This window comes from Melanotaenia boesemani, chromosome 18 (genome assembly GCF_017639745.1).
Source record: "Melanotaenia boesemani isolate fMelBoe1 chromosome 18, fMelBoe1.pri, whole genome shotgun sequence".
NCBI lineage: Eukaryota > Metazoa > Chordata > Actinopteri > Atheriniformes > Melanotaeniidae > Melanotaenia > Melanotaenia boesemani.
In genome coordinates, this window is record NC_055699.1 from 31,173,249 (window position 1) to 31,198,317 (window position 25,069).

General features: G+C 42.1%; 1 protein-coding gene across 3 annotated transcripts in view; it reads left to right on the plus strand.

Annotated features, from left to right (window-relative positions):
- Positions 1–25,069, plus strand: part of LOC121628836 (phospholipid phosphatase-related protein type 5-like) — a 139,378-nt gene that overhangs the window by 3,407 nt on the left and 110,902 nt on the right. For 2 of the 3 annotated variants that reach the window (XM_041968213.1, XM_041968215.1), the window contains exons 1-2: positions 6,468–6,609; positions 22,341–22,431. In XM_041968213.1, the coding sequence (XP_041824147.1) occupies positions 22,369–22,431 (63 nt within the window). In that variant the 5' untranslated portion in view covers positions 6,468–6,609; positions 22,341–22,368. Of the gene's footprint in view, positions 1–6,467; positions 6,610–22,340; positions 22,432–25,069 lie in introns of those variants that run through there. The other variant, XM_041968214.1, reaches the window with a different exon arrangement.

Consider the following 25,069-nt stretch of genomic DNA (forward strand, 5'->3'; position numbering starts at 1 on the left):
ACTATCAATACACCAGTGTCAGTACACCAATATCACTACACCAGTATCACTACACCAATATCACTACACCAGTATAACTACACCAGTATCACTACACCAGTATCACTACACCAATATCACTACACCACTATCACTACACCAGTATCACTACACCAATATCACTACACCAGTATCACTACACCAGTATCACAACAACAGTATCACTACACCAATATCACTACACCAGTATCACAACAACAGTATCACTACACCAGTATCACTACACTACTATCAATACACCAGTATCACTACACCAATATCACTACACCAGTATCACTACACCAGTATCACTACACCAATATCACTACACCAGTATCACTACACTACTATCACAACAAGAGTATCACTACACCAGTATCACTACACTACTATCAATACACTAGTATCACTACACCAATATCACTACACCAGTATCACTACACCAATAACACTACACCAGTATCACTACACCAGTATCACAACAACAGTATCACTACACCAGTATCACTACACCAGTATCACTACACCAGTATCACTACACCACTATCACTACACCAATATCACTACACCAGTATCACAACAACAGTATCACTACACCAATATCACTACACCAGTATCACTACAACAGTATCACTACACTACTATCAATACACCAGTATCACTACACCACTATCAGTACACCATTATCACTACACCAGTATCACTACACCAATATCACTACACCAGTATCACAACAACAGTATCACTACACCAGTATCACTACACCAGTATCACTACACCAGTATCACTACACCAATATCACTACACCAGTATCACTACACCAGTATCACTACACCACTATCACTACACCAGTATCACTACACCAGTATCACAACAACAGTATCACTACACCACTATCACTACACCAATATCACTACACCAGTATCACAACAACAGTATCACTACACCAGTATCACTACACTACTATCAATACACTAGTATCACTACACCAATATCACTACACCAGTATCACTACACCAGTATCACTACACCAATATCACTACACCAGTATCACTACACCAGTATCACAACAACAGTATCACTACACCACTATCACTACACCAGTATCACTACACCACTATCACTACACCAATATCACTACACCAGTATCACAACAACAGTATCACTACACCAATATCACTACACCAGTATCACTACAACAGTATCACTACACTACTATCAATACACCAGTATCACTACACCACTATCAGTACACCATTATCACTACACCAATATCACAACAACAGTATCACTACACCAGTATCACTACACCACTATCACTACACCAGTATCACTACACCAATATCACTACACCACTATCACTACACCAGTATCACTACACCAGTATCACTACACTACTATCAATACACCAGTATCACTACACCAATATCACTACACCAGTATCACTACACCAGTATCACTACACCAATATCACTACACCAGTATCACTGCACCAGTATCACTACACCAATATCACTACACCAGTATCACTACACCAGTATCACTACACCAATATCACTACACCAGTATCACTGCACCAGTATCACTACACCAATATCACTACACCAATATCACTACACCAGTATCACTACACCAGTATCACTACACCACTATCACTACACCAGTATTACTACAGTATCACTACACCACTAAATGATCATTTATTTAATATACAGTATATTAGCCATTACTGTATAAATATTATATATGTCCATTTAAGGAGAAAGTCAGACTACTCGATTAAGTGTTAATAATAAATGTTGTTTAGAGAAAACGTTTGTTTTAAAAATATAACTTAACTTTTAAAGATACGTTAAGTTCTCAATGTATTTGGTTTATATTTTTAAAATTCATTGTTGCTCCACACAAACAGATCTGCTTTAGTTACTGATGCTGCTGCCGCGTTGTAGATTAACCAGTATCTCTTTAACTAAGTGCAAAAACTAAGTTGTGTGCATATGGTATTTTGTTATGTGTTTCCTCTTGTATGCTAAATAGGGATGCTAGGATGGGATGTTATTACAGCTTTATGGAGCCTAATTAACAGTACTTGATATGCAATAATGTTGAAAAATAATCAACGTGTTCATTGGTAATAAAGCATTTCAAGCTTTAAGTATAACTAATTGTTTTTGATCACCCCTTTACTAAAAACACTGGCACAAAATAAAACACACCACTGCTGCAGGTTCCCCACCCCACAGGAGTCGGGCCGTGGTGCTCATGGCCCTCAGGAGCTGAGGTTGGCGTCCCTTATTTTCATTTTTGAAAGTTGGCACCCCTACTGTTAACCTCATGTTAGCATGAAGCTGCGTAGCAGTGCTAATCCAGCTCTATGCTAGCACTACATTAGTTGAGTGAGAGTATTTAGGAACTACACATCAACTAATCAGCTCAGGTAATCAAGATTTTCACATTAGAGCTAAAAATAAACTATAAAGATCATGGCCAACCCAAGCCTTCATGGGGCCCCAAGCAGAATTTCATTTGGGGGTAACCCCTAGACCACCTAAGCCCCACTGGACTAGTGCTCAGTCATTTCATACACTGTAAGGCACCCATTCGTTTCTATTATTTGTAGCTAACTTATAAGTGAGTAAGCAATCGAAGAGTTACTATGCGCCGGTCTAGAAGCAGCAAGTCAGAGTAGATGCTGTGCTGCTTTTTGTTTTTGTAGTTTTCAAACTTTTCTGACTATCTATTTTGCTAAAACTACTGTTTTCTAGTTTTTTGTGCATTGGGAAGCACAAAAAACTCAGTGGGAGCACTGAGAGACTGCTTTGATTGCACAGACTGGGATGGACCGCTGGGAAATGGACATAGAAGCGTCAACACCATCACAGACTATATCACTTTCTGTAGGGACACTGATTCTGGTTAGGACTGGATGATGCTATGCTAACAATAAACCATGGATCACCAGTGACATCATGTTAGGGTTCCTGTCTGTCTCCCCTGTGTGTGTGTTTCCCTGTATTACCCTAGTGTGTGCGTCTGGCTCCCTCTGTCTGTCTTGTGTGTCATGTCTGTTCCCGGCCAGGAGAGCTACCAAGGCAGCAATCACCTCACCTGGGCTGATCTCCACACCAGGACCTCATCCACCAATCAAACCACCACAGTACTTAAACATTGGATCCTTCTACATTCCTCACCGGATCGTCCAGTTACCCATCTGGTATATCGCGGCCTCTCTAGTTCTCAGCTTGATTCAATTCATGTTTTATAACTTCTGCCTTGTGTCTAGACTCCTGGTGCCTTGGATCCTGTCAGTCCTGTCTGCCTTGCCAACCTCCTGGACTGTTTTCTCCTGCTCCAATCCACTCCCTCGTCTCCGGCTCCTACCAACTTCACGCCCCCGCTGCCCGTTCAGTCAGCAGCGAACCACCGGATCTTGAACGTGGATTGAACTGTTCAGCTCAAGTCCTTATTAAAACCCTTTCTATTTGATCATCCTCTGTCTTTTGGTTGCTCTGTGTCTGCACCATGGGGTTCAGAAACCATTGCCTGTCTGACCCGTCATAACATTACGATCTGGCCAACATGGACTCCGCAGACCTGGACTCCAGACCAGCCCCAGTCCAGCAAGCAGTCACTCAGCAGGGGATCCTGCTGGGTCAACATGAAGTAAACATCCGAGCGCTGATCACCCAGCAGGTTTCATCACTAACTGCTCAGCTGGCCTCGCTGCAAAGAACAACAGCTCAGACTATCCAGCCGAACCCGCCCAGTCCCGGAACCGATCAACCGAACCATTTTCTGGTGTGTCGTTCCAGTGCAGGGGATTCATTTTTCAATGTGAACTATTTTTTCAACTCAAACCTGTATCTTACTCCAGTTCCATTTCCAAGATTCATTTTATGTTGGAGCTTCTTCGGGGAAAGGCTCTTACCTGGGCGGAGGCGAGGTTCGCAGGGTGAACATTTTTGGATCTCACCTTTTCTGCCTTTCTCGAGGAGTTTTGCCGGGTCTTTGCGGCTCCAGCTGTTCCCTTCTGTGCCTCCACACCATTGCCTGTCTGCCCCGACGTAACACATCAAGGGCCTCCTGAACCAGAAGAAGAGGGTGTTCCAGGGAGGGGATAAGGAAAAGCAGAGGAGTGTTTGGAGCCTGTCTTTCTAGGGCTCCATCTGCTGCGGCAGGCGCTGCTCTTGCAAGCCAAATCTACCAGCACAGCAATCTACCACAAGGCTACGTTCATGCTGTGGGTTATGTTCATGCTTCGCCCAGTTGATATAGTTAATAGGCATCAAAATGAAGAGGTATAAACGTAACCATCTTATCTACAAAAGAGATATTTTACCGTTAACATGAGAGGCTCAGTTGCAATGCAGCTTCAGACCACGTGGTGGCGGTGAAGAGTCAGTTTGATCATGGATCATGGTGGATTTACCAGATAGAGTCTCTGAATAAAACTAGATTTTGTCGCTGGATTATAAACCTCCTGGACGGGATAGAAATGTCTGGAAAACTTCCATAGATCTGCTAAAGGGTAGCTATCCATCACCACTCCTGGTGGTAGGACAGAGACCTCGGGGAGACCTGCTGGAGGTTTAAGGGTTAAAGTAACATCATGAAATGCGGAACCAGTCTAGTTTAGTAGAAAATAGAAGAATTAAGAGAACAGGAGATATTTCTGACCTTTTAGTCCAGAGGAAGGACACAGATAAGACCCCAGAACCAGCATCAGCAGCCCCTCAGCTCCCAGCGTGGAGCGACCAGACAGTATTTTAATTTTATTTTATTTGAGTTATTTGACAGGGACATTGAATTTGTATATAGTCACAAAATATTGTAGCTGATGCCATGCAGAGTTTTTAGCCAAAGCTAGTTCTCAACTCTTGTCCCTGGTTGGGCCTTTCTACACTACATTACAATACATTAAAATACACGTATGTAGACCAGAACCAATCCCCCTACTACCGCACCGGGATCCAGTCTACCACCACCACCAGACGGTAGACCAGAACCGATCCCCCTACTACCGCACCGGGATCCAGTGTACCACCACCACCAGACGGAAGACCTGAACCGATCCCCCTACTACCACACCAGGATACACATACTGCACGCAAAACCACCAACTTATCTTGTATGGACAGATTATTCTGATGCCCTCATCCTGTCTTAGATAAGTTTATATAGCAGATTATAAAACAACACAGCGCCTCGCAACTTCACCAGCAGTCCTAACAAAAGCCAGAAGAATAAAAACAAATAAGAGAATAATTTTCCATTTAGTGACTCAATTAAAATGAAGGGATAAACAGTTATTTTATAATAATTCATAAAACTTGTTATAGATTTATAAAACATGTTCCTTATTTGAGGCAAAAGAATAAATAAATACATTTATGTTTTTAACCTGTTGTCCAGGTGCATCGTTTGAACCTGTGGCCTTCCTCTAATTTACTGGTGGTAGCTTTTCCCTGTAGCGTTGCCAGTAATTAGCCTACACTTTAACTCGTCCCTCTCGCCTCATTAATACTGAGAATATGTCACCACATTAACACCACGTTGACCTGTTCAATCCTAAATCCGTCCTGTGATGGTTTCCTGTAAATAACCTCGAACCTTTACCAGATCCAGCAGAGGACGGAGCCTCTGTGATGCCAAACAGACGTCAGCGATCTGGAGGAAAAAGCTCTCTGACACATTCCCCGTCATCTCCCCGTGTGTGTGTGACGGTGATGAGAGTAGCAGCTACAGCGTGACACACTTTTCTCTGCAGCAGGTAAGCGGACACCTCTGCTCGTTCACCTGGGCTGGCCACACGGCTCCTGTTACCGCTGCAGACGACATGATGAGTCCAGCGTCCACGCTAACCTGACCCGGCATCCACACTTCAGATCACACCATGCTGCTCCTCCCACCTTTTTTTTTACTGCACTAAGAAAAAAGAGCGAGAAAAATGTTGTTTTGTGTAATAACAATAAGGACCAAAGGCTTTTTAAACAAGTGGTTGAGATAACAGTTAACTATAGCAGCATTAGTCACTAAAACCGCAGGATGAAAACATCTGCCGTTGCACTCCCAAACCAGGAGGTAGAGATGACCCAGGTAGTTTAATTTCCACAGTCTAAATACAAAACATGCGTGACTGTAATAATCTAAATAAATCACACGTTATTCAAAGCTGGGAAGGACTAAACACGTGATTACTGCTCCTTAAAAAAGAACAGTAATGAATTTAAAAGAGAAATGCGTACGTGTGTATGTGTGTGTGTATATATATATATATATATATATATATATAAGGCATATATACTACTCATACTAATACTAATTTGTGATTGTTATATTGAATTTTAAGTCCTTTACCTTTAAAAAAAAATATCCTTCTGACTTGGAGACCGGATACACAGACCGGACTGAACCGCGCATGCGTAGTAGCTGCAGTGTAGCAAGGCAAAGACGGGAGGACCAGCGGGTGTAAAACAGAGGAAATGTGTAAGTGTGAGCTGGTGTCATGACAGCGGGGAACGTCGCGGCCAGGGTGTCTAACTGATGCCAGGGAGAGAGTCCTAACGGGCTGGAGAGTCCCGGAACTCCGAGGTAGGAGTCCTGCTTCAGTGTCTGCAGCTGTGTGATGTCCGGTAACTGGAAGTGCAGCAGCAGCATTTTGATGCCACTGTGACTGAGCTCTTAGCTTCAGAACTTTTACAACATACAACGGGCTGTCCCGCGAAAATACATACTATTTTAAACATAATGATAGATTAAAATGTCATTCAGTTAATCTTTCCGTTGATATATTGATATTAACAGTGAGTTTGCAGAGCTGAGTATCTAACAGGTGCCAAAGCTGTCTCAGCGCGGCTTACCTGCTGGTGGTGGACATGCCACCTGTACTCTCTCTCTCCTCCTGCAGTCCGGTGTTATCAGTGGAGTTAATGGTTCTGCAGGATGATGCAGATATCCTGAGCTGGTTTCCTGGAGCTGGGATGGAATAACTCAGGAACTCCACAGCCATGCTACTCTCTTATTCATCCATTTCAACTAGCCTACCTGGAGATTTATTTACCTCAAGATTTTTTATGTTTTTTGTGTGTGTTTGTTTTGTCTACATGCAGCTAAAAAGGATTATATGAGTAAATAGTCCCAAATTTAAAATGAAGTGGAAAGAGAAACAGACTAAAAATCTTACTAGTTGGCTTTACTAAGAAAAAAGAGCAAACTTCTTTCAGAAAAATAGAGTTTTTATTAAGTTGACCGAGTTTAATGAGCAGGAATGATGTGAATTTGTAGAAGTTAAATAAAGCTGAAAAATCAGTTTGCTGTAAGTTCATGAGGTTGTGGAAAAACCTTGATATATTCTACATAATTTCTTTCCAACCTTCATGATGATTCCTAGCCCAGCTTTCTTCAAGTCAGTCATGAAGTGTAAATAGTTGTTGCCTTGTAGCAAGAGCGAGGTTCATTGGAACAAATCAATGTTTATGAACGCAGCAGGAAGTTGATGTGGACATGGGATGAACTGATGGCCCTGAACTCTCCAGGACGTTGGTGTGAATGTGAAATGAACTGATGTCCCTGAACGCAGCAGGAAGTTGGTGTGAATGTGGGATGAACTGATGTCCATGAACGCAGCAGGAAGTTGGTGGGAATGTGGAATGAACTGATGTCCCTGAACGCAGCAGGAAGTTGGTGTGGACTTGGGATGAACTGGTGTCCTTGGACGCAGCAGGAAGTTGGCAAGGATTGTCCATAACAAACACCATGTTCAGACATAAGAGTGTCCACATGTGCACTTGGCACCAGGACACTGTAGGCCGCAGTTCGATGACTTTGCAGACTTGCAGGTGAATTTCTTGGACACTCGGGTAAAGAGAGAGGCGGAGCTGTCAACTGATCACCACCTGGTGGTGAGTTGGCTCAGATGGTGAGGGAGGATGCCGGTCAGGCCTGGCAGACCCAAGCGTGTTGTGAGGGTCTGCTGGGAACGTCTGGCAGAGTCCCCTGTCAGAAAGATTTTCAACTCACATTTCTGGCAGAGCTTCAGCCATGTCCCGGGTGAGGCGGGGGACATTGCGTCCGAGTGGGCTGTGTTCCGTGCCTCTACTGTTGAGGCGGCCAGCTGTAGCTGTGGCTGTAAGGTCGTCGGTGCCTGTTGTGGCAGTAACCCCCGAACTCATTGGTGGACACCAGCAGTAAGGGATGCCGTCAAGCTGAAGAAGGAGTCCTATCGGGCCTTTTTGGCCTGTGGGACTGATGGGTATCGGTGGGCTAAGCGGAACAGAGATTCGGTGGTCGGTATTTCAAAAACTCGGGCATGGGAGAAGTGGAGAATGACTTCCGAATGGCTTTGAGAAGGTTCTGTTTCACCATCCGGCGGCTCAGGAGGGTGAAGCAGTGCTCCATCAACACTGTGTACAGTAGGGATGGGGGGCAGCTGACCTCGACTCGGAACATTGTGAGGCGGTGGAAGGAATACTTTGAAGTCCTCCTCAGTCCCACCAACATGTCTTCCGATAAGGAAGCAGAGCCTTGGGACCCTGGTGTTGGCTCTCCCATCTCTGGAGCTGAGGTCGCTGAGGTGGTAAAAAAGTTCCTCAGTGGCAACACCCTGGGGATGGATGAGATCCGCCCAGAGTTCCTTAAGGCTCTGGATGCTGTAGGGCTGTCTTGGCTGAAATGCCTTTTCAGCATTGTATGGACATCGGGGACAGTTCTCCTGGACTGGCAGACTGGGATGGTGGTCTCCCTCTTCAAAAAGGGGACTGTAGGGTGTGTTCCAACTACAAGGGGATCACACTCCTCAGCCTCCCCGGTAAGGTCTATTTAGGGGTGCTGGAGTGGAGGGTTTGTCGGATAGTCGTACCTAAGATTGAGGAGGAGCATTGTGGTTTTCGTCCTTGTCGTGGAACAGTGGACCAGCTCTACACCCTCTTCAGGGTCTTTAAGGGGGCATGGGAGTTTACTCAACCAGTCTACATGTGCGTTGTGGACTTGGAAAAGGCTTTGTGCCTCCGTGTCTCCCGGAGACTCCTTTGAGGGGTACTCTGGGAGTATGGAGTGCCGGACCCCTTGTACGAGCTGTCCAGTCCCTGTACGACTGGTGTCAGAGCTTGGTCCACATTGCTTGCAGTAAATCAGAATAATTTCCAGTGCGGGTTGGACGCTGCCAAGGCTGCCCTTATAACTTTTATGGACAGAATTTCTAGGTGCAGCCGAGGTGTTGAGGGGATCCGGTTGGGTGGCCTAAGGATTGGGTCTCTGCTCTTTGCGGATGATGTGGTTCTGTTGGCTTCGTTGGGCCGTGATCTTCAGCTCTCACTGGAGCGATTCACAACCGAGTGTGAAGCAGCTGGGATGAGAATCAGCATCTCCAAATGCGAAACCATGGTCCTCAGCCGGAAAAGGGTGGAGTGCCTTCTCTGGGTCGGAAATGAGGTCCTTCCCCAAGTGGAGGAGTTTTTTTTTTTTTAACTTTTATTGTCAGACAAGAACAAGACAATTTACATACAAACAGATTCGTCCTGAGACTGGGCCTTAACTTCCGTACAAAGATATAAAATTATAAAGTTTACATTTTTCACCATACAAGGCTAAGGTAGATAACAAAAGAGAAGGAAAACAGAGCATCCTAATTAAAGAAGGTTTAATAGGTTCCCATCGTTTTCCAAAACTCTGAGCTTTTAATTGTAGTTGGGCAGTTAATTGTTCTATTTTGTAAACATGCCTAATTTTCATTATCCAGTGATCAGTATTCAGTGGATCAGGTTTCATCCAGTTAACCGTAATCATTTTCCTTGCTGTCATTAAAAGAATATGTAATAAAAAACATTGATCATGAGTAAAATGGTCAGGGAACACATCTAACAGAAAGATTACAGGGTTGAAAGGAATGTTTACTCTCAGTATTTTCTCCAACGTGTCTTTAACAGTTTTCCAGAAATGTGGCATCTGAGGACAGTCCCAGAAAATGTGAGTGTGATCCCCCACAAGTCCACAGTTCCTCCAGCAGTTCTCAGTAGTACTACTTTTGGAAAGGAAAGTCTTAAGTGGTGTTCGGAAAAATCCAATTTTGACTTTCCAATCAAATTCTCTCCAGAGTTGACTCCAGATTCCCTTATGACAACTAATACAGATGTTTTCCCAAGAATCCTCCTCCAAGATGACATTCAATTCCATCTCCCATTGTTGCTTAATATACTGGGTATTATCTGACATATCCATCATTAGTTTTTTGTACATCAAAGAAACCTGTTTTTTCATCGTTCCGGGGTTTCCTGTAAGTTTATAAAATGTTTTTCTATATTTGTAGGTTCCCTTTTAATATATTCCCAATCTGCATGTTGTGATACATAGTGTCTGATCTGTAGGAATCTGTACAGGTCAGTAGAAGGGAGAGTAAATTTGTTCTTCAGTTGGGAGAAAGTCTTAAGTATATTCCCCTCAAACAACTGGCTTATTGTAATCAACCCACATTCCGCCCATCTATCAAAGGTCCTATCACACAGGGATGGTAAAAACTCAATATTCCTACTAATAGAAATTGCCCTTGACAGGCATATAGATCCCTTTGTTTGTTTCTGTATTTGGTTCCATACTTTTACTGTATGTCTGACCCATAGATTATTTATTTTAAATTTCTTTCTGGGATTGCAGGCTAAGAAATGGAAGAGTTGAAAGACTTATACCTGGTAGTGAGGACTCCTCAATTGAGACCCACTGTGTTTCTGGATCCCTAATGATCCACGCCAATATTGCTCTTATTTGAGCAGCCAAATAATAAAGTCTTAAGTTAGGCAATCCAAGGCCTCCTCTTTCTTTGCCAGACATCAGAATTTTGAGTCTTATTCTTGGTCTTTTATTCTGCCAGATGAATTTTGATATAAGTTTTTCTAAAAGCTTAAACGTAGACTGTGATACAAAGACTGGGAGGGACTGAAATAGAATTAGTAGTCTTGGTAAAATATTCATTCTTACACATTCGGTCCGTCCTAGAAGTGAGAGTGGGAGCATATCCCATCTATTCAAGTCTGTTTTTATTTCTTTTATCAGTTTTTCATAATTAGAAGAGTACAGTTGGTATATTTTTGGGGTAAGAACTACTCCAAGATATCTAAATCCTTGTTTAGATTTTTTGAAAGAGACCAGATCATCTAACTGGGAAGGCCAGTCTCCCACAATCATCATAGCCTCTGATTTGCTTGTATTGACCTTATACCCCGATACCATACTGTATTCATTTAGACTATTAAGGAGGGCGGGGACAGATGTAATGGGATTTTTTAAGAATACTAATATGTCGTCAGCGAATAGTGACACTTTGTGTTGGACATTTGCTTCATCACATAATCCTTGAATAAGAGGGTTAGATCTAATTAATTCTGCTAGGGGCTCTATACTGAGGGAAAATAATGAGGGTGACAAAGCATCTCCTTGTCACGTACCGCGTCCAAGAGGAAAAAACTCGGAGCAGTGGCCATTTACCCGTACTCTAGACCTGGGGGATTTATAAAAAGTTTGAACCCATTTAAGAAAAGTATCATTAAAGCCCATCTGTCTAAGGGTGTACTGTAGGAAAGCCCAGTCCACTCGGTCGAATGCCTTCTCAGCATCAAGGCTGAGAAGCATTAACGGAGCGTCTCCCCGCTGTGCCAGTGACTGAAGATTCAGGGCTCTCCTCACATTATCAGTTCCCTGTCTTTGTGTTATAAACCCAGTTTGGTCTGGTTTCACTAATTTTCTTATACACGATCGAATTCTATTGGCAATAATAGAGGTGACTATTTTTAAATCCACACAGAGGAGGCTGATCGGACGATACGACGCACACGATGTTGGGTCTTTGCCCTCTTTGTGGATGACACTAATTAGGGCTTCAGACCACGATGTAGGAGGATCTCCATCTGTAAGTGCATAATTGTAAACTTTAGTCAGAAGCGGGGTCAATTCTTGAATGTATGTTTTATAATATTCTCCAGGAAGGCCATCCACTCCTGGAGATTTATTATTCTTAAGTCTCAAAATACTGTCCTTAATTTCATCCCCTGTGATAGGTCGCGTTATCAGATCAGCCTCCTCCCCATTCAATCTGTTAAGATTAATTGAATTAAGGAACTGCTTAATTTTGTCTACCTTATTTGGATAATTTTCTCCCTTATATAGTTCTTGATAGTATTGAGCAAATACTTTTGCAACCCCCTCAGGCTGGCTAAATAGATCCCCAGTAGACGGGCATTTTATCTTATGGACCACTCTGTTTGACTGTGATTTACGCAGCTGAAATGCTAATAACCAGCTGGCCTTATTACCAAATTCGTAATATTTCTGATTAGTAAAACGTAGCTGACCCTCAGCCTTATATGTTAATAAGTTATTCAGTTTTTGTCTGTTATCCTTCAAAATGGTCAATATTTAATCTTTTTGAGATTGTTGATACTTTTTTCTAATTCTTTAATCGTATTTTCCAGTTCTAATTGTTCTGTCAGCCTCTTTTTTTTTAATCTTGATGAGATTGCAATTATATTGCCCCTCAGCACAACTTTAGCTGTCTCCCATAGAACAGAAGGTGTTGCATTGTCCTTATCATTACACTTAATATAATCAGTCAAACCTTGTCGTATTTCCTGTTGAATAGTTTCGTTATTCAAAAGACATACATTGGCTCTCCAATATTTAAATTGTTTATTTGACCCTATTTTTAATTTCAAAGTTATCGGGGCATGATCTGAAATAGTTATTGCTTCAATGTTACACTCAGTAGCTCTGTAACTATCTGTTCCTGAAATCAAAAACATGTCTATCCTAGAGTGGCTACAATGCACTTGGGAGAAAAAAGCGAAGTCCCTGTCCTTAGGATGTAAATGACTCCAAACCTCGATTAAGCCTAATTCCTTGATCATCGCACAGAGTGTTAGAGATTTCTTAGACATAGGGCCTGTGCCTACTGGAAGCCGATCAACAGATGCTTCGTAAAACACAATTAAAATCTCCTCCTACCAGAATGACACCCTCCGAGTTTTCTGCCACCAGGGCAGCAATACTTTTGAAGAAGTCAGGGCAATCCTCGTTTGGTGCATATAGGTTGAGTAAAGTCATTTTAGTGCCCCCTATGTTCCCAGTTACCATCACGAATCTCCCCTCTTTATCTGAAAACGTTTTTTCATGACGAAAATAAACTGACTTATTCAGAAGGATTGCAACTCCCCTCCTTCTCCCATTTTCAAAAGAAGAACTATACTGTTGATCTACCCACTCTCTCCTCAACTTCATATGCTCCCTATCAGAGAGATGTGTCTCTTGTATCATAGCAATTGCACAATTTAGCTTTTTTAATTGGTTGAGAACCTTTTTTCTCTTAATTGGACTACCCAGCCCTTTAACATTATAAGTTACACACACTAGATTATCCGTATTGTCTTCTTTTGTTCTGGTTTGATTTAACACTAACTAAGTTTACATTCAAGTAATAGAAAATAGTATAATACTTAACAAAAAAAAAAGGCCCACAGTTAGTCTCAGGATAAAATGAACAAATACAATTGAACTTATAACACATGAACAGGATGAACTACACTTCCACATACCCGACTGTATTGAATAGTCCAGTCCAAAAATAGTTTTCAAACCTGACTTTCAAACCAATTCCCGATGTATCCTGGGCGGAGGATGGTGACAGGTCCTCCGTGGGAAAACACACCCAGTGTTGGCGCCGCTGTCGTCCGTCTGTAGATCGGTGCGCTGCGGCTGAGATGTGGAAAGTACCAGCTGATCGGTCCATCCAAAGTAAATAATAAAATGGTTCTTCCCTCCTAACGTATCGTGTTTAGCACAGAGATATTAGCTCGACATAGTAGAATTCAGTTGTCGTCTGCGCTGAGAAAAGCCTTGACCTCCGCATATGACAGCTCCTCTGGGTCTTTGCTCCGTCTTCCTCCCGCGGTGCTCCAGCGGTGACGGGACATCTCTGCTTCTATCCGCTCTCTTTTGTCCACCCTCACGTGAACGCCCAGCCCCTGAAGTACAGGTAGAGCCTCTGTAATAGTCGAATATGTCTTCTCCCCGTCATCCATCATCATTTTGAGCTGTGCCGGGTACAGGCATTTTGCTTTTATGTTTTTCTGTTTTAACTGTTTAATCACAACCCTCACTGATGCTCTCTTCTTCTGTAACTCTGGAGAGTAATCATGATCAAAGAAAATCTGCTCTTCCTCATATAGCACCTTCCCTTGTGTCCAAGCCTGTCGTAGGACACTTTCTTTGATGGTATAGTCCATAAACCTGACAATCAGCGAGCGTGGGGCAGCTGTCGGATTCTTGGGCTTAGCAGTGAGGGCTCGGTGTGCCCTCTCAATGCTGATGTTGAGTTCAGGTGGGAGCTGGAGAGCGGTTCAGAGTAGCTCCTTTACAAATGCTTTAACGTCCCTATCCTTCGCATCCTTCAGGCACACGGTAAATTCTTAAGTTGTTTCTCCTCAGTCTGTTTTGCATATCATCACATTTGGCAGTCAGAGCCATCTCTCTGCGGATCAGGTACTGGAGCGCTCGTTCATGGCGCCTCCCAATGTCTTCGTTGGCACAAATACGAGCCTCCACTTCTGTGGTCCTGTTTTCTAATGACATTATTTTATCTCCCAGATCTTTCATAGACGTCTCCAGTCTTGTCAGAGATAATTTGGTTTGCGTGTGGCCCTCAAGATTCTCCTTTCTGAGTTTTTCTAGCTCCGAGATTATTTTTGATTCTGAGTCACGCATGTTAGCATCTGTAGCTACACACGGTGTCGTTTGCGTCAGAGTTAGCTGCTTCAAATTTTCGCCCTTTTCTTTAGTTTGGTCCTGTTTGATTGAACCCTTACTTCTAACAGACGATGCCATGTTGTTTAAACCAAAATTTGCCGAGTTTTGTAGTTGTTTAGTTAGGATATTATATTAATTGGACGGAGCCTAGCCTCTATGCTGCTGCCTCCAACATGGCGTCACCGGAAGTCCACAAGTGGAGAAGTTTACGTATCTCGGGGTCTTCTTCACGAGTGAGGGAAGGATGGAGGGGGAGATCGATAGGCGGATCGGTGCGGAGTCTGCAGTGATGCGAACTCTGCATCGGTCTGTCGTGGTGAAGAAGGAGCTGTGCCAAAAGGCAAAGCTATCGATTTACTGTTCAGTCTACGTTCCTACCCTCACCTATGGTCACGAGATGTGGGTAGTGACCGAAAGAACAAGATCACAAACACAAGCGGCCGAAATTAGTTTTCTCCGCAGGGTGGCCGGGCTCTCACTTAGAGATAGGGTGAGAAGCTTGGTGATTCGGGAGGGGCTCAGAGTAGAGTTGCTGCTCCTTCACATCGAGAGGAGCCAGATGAGGTGGCTCGGGGATCTGGTCAGGATGCCTCCTGGACGCCTTCCTGGTGAGGTGTTCCAGACACGTCTCACCGGAAGGATGCCCTGGGGAAGACCGAGGACACTATGTCTCCTGGCTGGCCTGGGAATGCCTTGGGATCCCCCGGATAAGCTGCTGAATGTGGCTGAGGAGGGTGAAGTCTGGGTTTCCCTGCTTAGCCAGCTGCCCTCGCAACCCGACTCTGGATAAGTAGCAGAAAATAGATGGATGATAGGCTGCCATCTTGTGTAAAAGTGAGCAGTTGAGCATCTAAGTGAGTACTTCACCATTTCTAATGACAGAAAGGACATTCAGTCATTCAGCCAAGATGAAGGAGACGGAGGGTTGGGGCTCTTCCAATGTGAAAGAATCCGTCTACAGGCTATGAGCGAAACAAAGCAACACATCTGAACTTGTCCCTGTCAGGCTGGATGGAATAGGGTGTACATCAAAAAATGGCTATCAGTGGGCAGCTCTCCAGTGTGACATTGGAGACTTCTCTTAATGTTTTGATAAAACAGGGCCAGAATTTGGCAAATTTTTGGCAAGAAAAAAACGTAATGGTGTGGTCTGCCAGCGAGCAGCCACATCTGTCATAAGCGTTACTAGTACCAGGAAAAAGCCTACTGAACTTAACTTTCAGGAAATGGGTCCAACTTAGAACTTTAACTTTAATTAGGTTCAGACGGGCAAACACACAAGTAGAATTAACCCCGATTAGCGCCTCCTCCCATCACTCATGTAACGCTACAAATCCAAGCTCCTTCTCCAGATTTCCCCTAAACTCTTCTGCTCATGCAGAGTTAACATAAAAGTGATTAACACAAACCGAGAGTGGACTTTAAAGACGGCCTTAATTAGCAAACATTACTGAAATGACAGAGACAAACACCATGTGCCCTTCCAACACATGCCAGAAGTCCCCACATTTTACATCTCACTGAAATCAAAATAAACTTTTGAGTCATTTTAAATAAATGATTAACCAAATAAATAAATAAAAAAGTACTGACCAATTTTAACTATTACTAAGGTTCCAAAATAGAAAAGTGTTTAGGTTAGGTTGTCCAATGTAAGACGTCTGATGCTGATTTTTTGTCTAACTGACCTCTGCAGGGCTTCGATCAGAAAGCACGTGAACCCTCAGTGAAGTTTATATTGTTTACTGTAGAACTGTATGGATACAGCAGCGTCTTCTGGGTAGAGAGCAGTTTCTGAAAATATATAACAAGAAACAAAGGACTGATTTATCAGTGTGTACTGTTGTAAATTACATACAGTGTCCTAAAGGAACATTTCATCAGTGCTGCTAGAACACTTAATCATATACCATACAGAGGTTAACTGAAAGTAATGCCAAATTAAGTCACACAAACTCAGTTAGCTAAAGGATGCTAAATCCTGACCATGCTAATGGGCCGAAATGGGCATTTTAAAGAGTGCAAACATACACAGGAGCGAGACAGCACTAGCATAAAGGGTAAGTTACGTTTACTCATTCATTCTAAATCAGTATAAACACAACTTAAATCGTCACTTAAATGTATATATATATATATATATATATATATATATATATATATACATATAGTGAGATGTTTATGGATCACAGATTTGTCATTATTTACTGGAAACAAACAAACATCACAACTCAGCAGTTACAAAAAGTTTATTGAAAGTTAAATAAGTCTGTTTATTTTACAGACATGAGATCAACTTGTTACTAAAGCTGCTGCTTCATATTCTTAGTTCTGCTGACAGAAATTTTCAGACTTTGTGTACAAATGGGTGTATTTCAACATTAAAAATATTGATTTAAAAACAATACAATTTTAACAGCTCCATGGTGACGTATAATAATAATAATAATAATGATAATAATAATAATAATAGAACTAGCTTTGATGCTGCCTAGCAACAGAAAGGGGGCGTGTGGCTCCCCCTGTTGCTAGGCGGGGTCAGCAGGTCAAACTATCTTTGATGCTGCCTAGCAACAGAAAGGGGGCGTGTGGCTCCCCCTGTTGCTAGACAGAATGTTGGTTTTCAAATCAAAGGACAGAAGCCTTGTGAATCACAAGGGATATAATGACATCATGTGTCACATGACTCAGCACTATAAAAGGCCACCTAGCTCCATTCCATTCAGTTCAGTTTTTGTCCAGAGCAGAACTTACAGGTAAGCATTGTGGAGATTAGTTTTAATCTTTTAGTACGATCTTACTAACCACAGCATCCAGATTTATTACAAATCATCACATCCTTTAACACAAAAACACGTGGAAGGATTTAACAAGTTACCGTCAATACTGTCACAAGTTATTTTAGAAACTCTAAACCCGTCAAGAAAGCAAAATGTGTGCTGGTAGCTTAAATGCTTCTCGTCTACACAACCTGACAAAGAGCCGAAGAGCTGCCACCTTTCGTAACCAACGGACTGGGGCATCGAACCAAAATCTGGGACACAATGGTCGCAGGATGGCACCACTTGAATTCAACCAGCATTTCCGTGACCTACAAGCTCAGGTCACTAATCTAAAGAATAAGCTGAAGCAGAAAAATAAATTTATCAGATTGGAGAAGAAAAAAAGGGTTGATTCGGAAGGCAAGTTTAGCTACCAAGAGAGGTTGATCACGGCACTGAAAAAGAATTTGAGAGGTCTGGTAATTAAGAACAAGCACTTTGAAGAGAAACTAAAACTGGAGAAAGAGATGATGGAGGTATTGCTCTCCAAAGCTGATCCAGACCTGAGGCAGAGGGTGGAATTTCACAGAAATTCACTATCTAACTTGCAAAAATCTCAGAACAACTTCGATCAGGACATGTTTTCTGATGAATATTTTAGGATGTTGGTAAATTTCAAGTTTACTGACGATATTCCTGAGGTCTCTGATCCCGAGAATCAGAGGCCTCAGTTCCCCAAAGAAACGTGGTGTCAAAAGAAGGAGCGTTTGAATAAAAAGAAGAAGGGCATCAAACAAATGTGGATTAAGAAAGACGAGAGACGACGTCTTTTTGGAGACACTTCAAAAAGTCTCTGGCACCAGAACATCTATGCCCACATTCGAGGAAAAACGGTCAAAAATGCAGAGAAGCCCCTTCAGAAGATGCCACCTTTACCTACACAGATATGTCCTCAGGAACACTGGTCCAGACAGCAGGTACCTCCCCAAAACATGCATTATTTCAGCAAACCAGAGCCAACCAGACCGCCTCAAAACATGAATCCTTTTGGCAGTCTGGTGCCAGCACAGGTCCAGAGACCAGAGACAACCAGACCGCCTCAAAACATGAATCCTTTTGCCAATCTGGTGCCAAGACAGGTCCAGAGACCAGAGCCAACCAGACCGCCTCAAAACATGAATCCTTTTGGCAGTCTGGTGCCAGCACAGGTCCAGAGACCAGAGCCAACCAGACCGCCTCAAAACATGAATCCTTTTGGCAATCTGGTGCCAGCACAGGTCCAGAGACCAGAGACAACCAGACCGCCTCAAAATATGCATCCTTTTGGCAGTCTGGTGCCAGCACAGGTCCAGAGACCAGAGCCAACCAGACTGCCTCAAAACATGAATCCTTTTGGCAATCTGGTGCCAGCACAGGTCCAGAGACCAGAGCCAACCAGACCGCCTCAAAACATGAATCCTTTTGGCAATCTGGTGCCAGCACAGGTCCAGAGACCAGAGCCAACCAGACCGCCTCAAAACATGAATCCTTTTGGCAATCTGGTGCCAGCGCAGGTCCAGAGACCAGAGCCAACCAGACCGCCTCAAAATATGCATCCTTTTGGCAATCTGGTGCCAAGACAGGTCCAGAGACCAGAGCCAACCAGACCGCCTCAAAATATGCATCCTTTTGGCAATCTGGTACCAAGACAGGTCCAGAGACCAGAGCCAACCAGACCGCCTCAAAACAGTAATCCTTTTGGCAATCTGGTACCAAGACAGGTCCAAAGACCTGAGCCAACCACAACCAGACCTTTTCAAACCATAGATTCCCACCGCATGCCGGAGGCTACACAGAACGGCCAACGTATAATACTGAAGGCGAAAAGAAGACAAAACCTCTAATTTATCATCTGTTCTGGGAAATTGTACTTAATTCTGTACTACAAAACAAATGTAGCTTGAAAGTACAAAAAACAAAAGAAAACATATTTAGTTTAGTTTAGATAAAACTTGCTGAGCCCTTTGGGCAGGTTTCCTAATGGAAATCAAAAGTTTACAGCAGCAGTTCAGCACCAGAAATACAGAATAAAGCAAACAAAATAAAACAAAAGTTCCAAATACAACAACAGTTTTACAACGAAAGTGTTGCACTTTCATAGCCAAGAAAGATTTTTGTACTGGTTGATGCTAAGGGACTTGGCCGAGTTTTCTCCCGTTTAAAACCCAACAACCAGCCTTTTAGATCCCATTCCCACAACACTTTTAAAACCATTTTATGGTTTCTTTGAGCTGTTAAAGATTGTAAATTACTCTCCAAAAAATGTTTTCCCATCTTGCTTCAAAACAGCAGCCAGATGAAGGCAACTCCTAAAGAAGAGTAATTTGGCAAGTAAATTTCAGAGATTTATTCTTTTTATTAAATAATTATTAAGAGAATCTTTGAGTTGGAACTCTCAATATGTAACCACAGTCTCTGACACCAATCATTCATATGCTGCATCTTAGCACTAAGTTAATATTTGGGAAGTCCAGACCACCCTGTTCGGGAAGGAGGCGTAGTGCACCAGTTTCAGACATGGTCTCTCATCTGTCCATATAAAGAAAGAAAATCATCCATTTAATTTATTGATTACCTTACTAGAAAAAGGCAGAATGTTCATTTTAATCCAAGGGCATTCCAACTCTAAAAATCCAATCTAATATCAAACACCATGTTCAGGAATAAGAGTGTCCACATGTGCACCAGGACATTGTAGGCTGCAGTTCAATGATCGACTTTGTAGTCGTCGCAGACCTGCAGCTGCATTTCTTTTAAATAAATGATTAACCATATAAAAAAATAAAAACTAGTACTGGCCAGTTTTAACTATTACTAAGGTTCCAAAATAAAAAAGTGTTTAGGTTAGGTTGTCCAATGTAAGACCTCTGATGCTGATTTTTTGTCTAACTGACCTCTGCAGGGCTTCGATCAGAAAGCACGTGAACCCTCAGTGAAGTTTATATTGTTTACTGTAGAACTGTATGGATACAGCAGCGTCTTCTGGGTAGAGAGCAGTTTCTGAAAATATATAACAAGAAAAAAGGACTGATTTATCAGTGTGTACTGTTGTAAATTACATACAGTGTCCTAAAGGAACATTTCATCAGTGCTGCTAGGATACTTAATCATATACCATACAGAGGTTAACTGAAAGTAATGCCAAATTAAGTCACACAAACTCAGTTAGCTAAAGGATGCTAAATCCTGACCATGCTAATGGGCCGAATGGGCATTTTAAAGAGTGCAAACATACACAGGAGTGAGACAGCACTAGCATAAAGGGTAAGTTACATTTACTCATTCATTCCAAATCAGTATAAACACAACTTAAATCGCCACTTAAATGTACATATATATACATATATATATATATATATATATACATATATATATATATATAAATAAAGACGTTGAAATTCGGGCTGTTTTTAGCTGTCCCATGCAGACCACATTTAGACCACCGTTAACCTGAGTTAGACACATTTTATGACTTTTGGGCAAAATCGGATCAATGTGCCTGGAATACCGTCTGCTGCAGTTACCACACGACCTCCTCATTATGACCACATACGACCCAGTTTCAATAAAGTTGAATGATTCATTTAAAACAGAAAAGTTGAGTAACATTTTCTAACTGTAAATGGGTGTAAAATGATGTCATGGAGATAAAACATAAAATAAAGAATTATGTGTGTTTTAGGAAAATCCTATTACAAATATATATATTTTTTTTTTTCGTTTAAAATGGACCTTTAGATTTTTCTCTGTTAAAAACAACTCAAACCTTAGAATAGATAGACAAGACTGACAATACCTGACTGACAATATAAACATGTTCCATCCATCGATTTTCTTCTGCTTATCTGTGGTCGGCAGCTGCCTAAGCAGGGAAACCCTAACTTCGCTCTGCCTGGCCACCAGCTCGTCCAGCGGGATCTTGAGGCGTTCCCAGGACAGCGAGAGATGTGGTCCGTCCAGCGTGTCCTGGGTCTTTTCCGGGGCCTCCCACTGGTGCTGCCGACACACAGCTTTTCATTCCGTTTATTAGCTGGTCATTAATCCAGGTGGTTGAGGAGGGATCTACAATCACCTTTAGATTATCAGGTGATCAGAGCAGACTGGTTTGTTGAAGAGAAGACGTTATGTGCTTTGTTTAGGTATTCAGCATGCCAACATTTACCTTTTAGTCATCTAAAGTCAACTTGACACCTTGCACTAGGAATCCTGCCTACTTCTGTGTGCTTTTTAAACAGTTTAAAGGATCTTTACCCCAGTGCAGATATTTACTCTTCTCTGTTCTTCTATAAAACCCCCAAACATTTATTTAGTCAGTATCTAATTCACATGAGATGTTGTGAGTTGATTTCATCCAATCAGCTTACTGATGTCATAAGAAGATTCTCCATATGAAAGTTAGCGTATGTTCCAGGTTCTCTGACCACACCTCTGTGCGGACTGATAGCGGAGGCTCTGCTCGCTCTGGGCTTCAACGTGGCATGCACTCACAGAAATGTGGACATTTGAAAAGAAATTACAGTTTCTTAGATGTTCTGGTGGGTTCAAGTAAAATAAAGTGGGTTACTTTTACCATTATTCAGCTTTAGCTTCTTTTTCACCACACATGGAGTCTGTTTTGTAATCCGTTTTCTGTCGTCTCATCAACTCAGCAGTTAACAGCAGCAGTCCCTCCTGCACAGGTCTTCTTTCTGTTCTAATGGAGCATTCTCCTCACAACAACCTGTTTCTCCTCGGCAGTGTGCACAGGTGAGAGGAGCAAATCAACATGCCTCCAAGACGACTCAGCAGAAAAGAGCAAAGGAACCTGTACAGCTCTTTGGCATGGGAGGTAAGATGTGCTTCATAAAGACTGGATCAGAGTTCACATCGTTAGCTCTGTGTCTCTGTGGCTTCCACACACATGTCCAGGTTAGTGGACAGTTTGACTTCTTTTCAGTTTAGGATGAGTTGTTTGTATGGTTACAGATTTTTCTCTACTTTATAAACATATAACATAGAATTTTACACACCTTTCTGAAAAAGTGAAGCTTACTTATCAACAAAATGACTTCAAACTGTCTTCTTGACCACACCTCCCTGTGCAGGGGGCAGCATGAGAGAAGATGTTTGCAGCCATCAGGAAGCAGCTATGCTAGCATGTAGCATAGCAACATGACGGGAGAAACTCAGCTTAAAGACTCCACCAAGCATCGGCCTCCAAACCAAACACAGTTCAAACCATGAGAACATCTCTGTCCACTTTAGAGCTTCTGATCATTTCTCCACACAAACCAGGAGTCACATGACAGCAGAGACTCTGCTGGTTCCACAGACCTCTGTCTCATCACGGTGGGACAGAAACTCTGGAGCTAGCAGCCAGAACCAGAAACCAGGAAAGAATGAATGAATGAATGAATGAATGAATTAACAAACTAATTTATTGTGAACCAACGAACAAAAGAAACTATATAAAAAAAGTAATGAAAAAATAAAAATAATAATTATAATTGCCTTATCAAGTCATAATATGAAGACATTTGAATGTGTGGGAAGAAGTTTACGCTGTTTTTGGATCCCACCCTTTTAACTCCATCTGGTTTATATAATCTATTTAATACATTATATCTGTACTACATTATTATCCCATCAGGTCTTACTGTTGCTGTTTGTGGTGAAAAGTTTGATTCCAGCTCTAAAAACTCTGCTAACGTTTTCTCTTACGACTCTGACTTTGTTTGACATGAACCATGAAGGTCCTGCTGGTTTCCATGGAGATGAAGGAGGTTTTATAGTGAAGGATTCACTCTTTCTATCATAAACTATGTTGGGTTTCTCTTCCTGGATCCTCGTGGTGGTTCTAGGGTGAGTGTATCCCTGGATCCTCCTGACTGGCTGTGAGAAAGTCGTACAGGTGAAGGTCCAACAGCACCATCTGCTGGTGGAAGGATGAATCTGTCTGACCCAGTCAGGGCACGCTCAGCCATGCTGACCAGCAGCAGACCAGTTAGCAAGCAGACTGTGTGAAGCACTGTGTGTTTCCTTTATGTGTGTGTTCTTGGGGAAATGTAAGTGCTTTCCATGTTTTAGTTAACTGGTCCTTATTTCATTTTGTGATGTTACATGAATACGTTGTGTGAGTTTGAGTTAAGTTTCAGCAGTAGTTAGCTCTGCCTTTGCTAGTACCGCAGATCAGTTTGAATGCTTGTGATGCTTCATTATGAGTATTTTGTTTAAAATGCCAATATTGCAACTCAGTTTATTGTTTCTAGGATTACTTTACTCGTTTCTAGGATTACTTTACTCGTTTCTAGGATTACTTTACTCGTTTCTAGGATTACTTTACTCGTTTCTAGGATTACTTTACTCGTTTCTAGGATTTCTTTACTCGTTTCTAGATGAATTGAGCTGCTATCCTCTGGTTTTTGCTGATTTTCATGTGGTTTTCTTTTAGGAGATAACTATTTAAATTTTCTACTGTGTTCCAGCTAAATTTACTCTGACTCAGTAACACAAATGTTGATTCTGACACTTCTGTAGTAATCTGTCAGTAACATCTCAGCTTTCTGTAGAGACCAAGATTATACATACAGTCACTGCAGTTATGATGATATACTTTTATTTGGGGATTATTATGTCATTTCAGACTAGGCCTTATGAAAAGAAAGTCACCTCTAGGCACATTTCCGCTGATCTCAGTGAGACAGACATCCTAACCTCTGAATATATATTTGTACTCTTATTTCATTTTCGGTCTTTTAAACTCCCGCACCCTGATCACCAGTTAGTTTCACTCATTTCATATCTGAACAAACTGGATAATCAGCCCCATCATCAGTCAGAGTCACATTCATTTTTTGTGTTTAGACATTTTGGTAAAACTTCATCTGCAGTGCATCTGTGGTGTTTTCTTAAAAAGCATTCTGTCTCCATCTAGTGGACAGACCAATGAATCACATCTCGATTTAAAAGTGCTCTGACTGCACTGGTTAAGCAGGGTGCAACAAGCCTTTCTGAGACACTTTCTTGACTCATTTCTTTGTACATTTCTTTGGGGTCTTTGTACGTTTGTTTGGGGTCTTTGTAAGCATCCGGGTGCTTGTGTTGCGGTGCGATCAGGGGACTGCTTGACGTTATTGCTGTTGATGAAGAGGAGGCTCTGCAGAAAAAGCTTGTGCATCACTGGGTGAAGGTAACAAACTGCATAGGAATGTGTTTTGGGTCATTCAGGATGAGATGAACACAAAATGTTCTGGTGTCTTCTATAACACATGGACAAATTTAGGAAAAATAATTAATTGCTATTTTAGACAAAAAATGCTATTGTGAGCTGGTATTGTGAACATCAGGATCCAGTATCGAGATGGATGGAAAGTTTAGGAATTCATGCAATAAAACTACATTTATTTGTGGTGACTTTAACATAGATTTACTGAATCCAAATACGCATAACATGACAGAAGAGTTTATCAGTACAGTGTATGGCATAA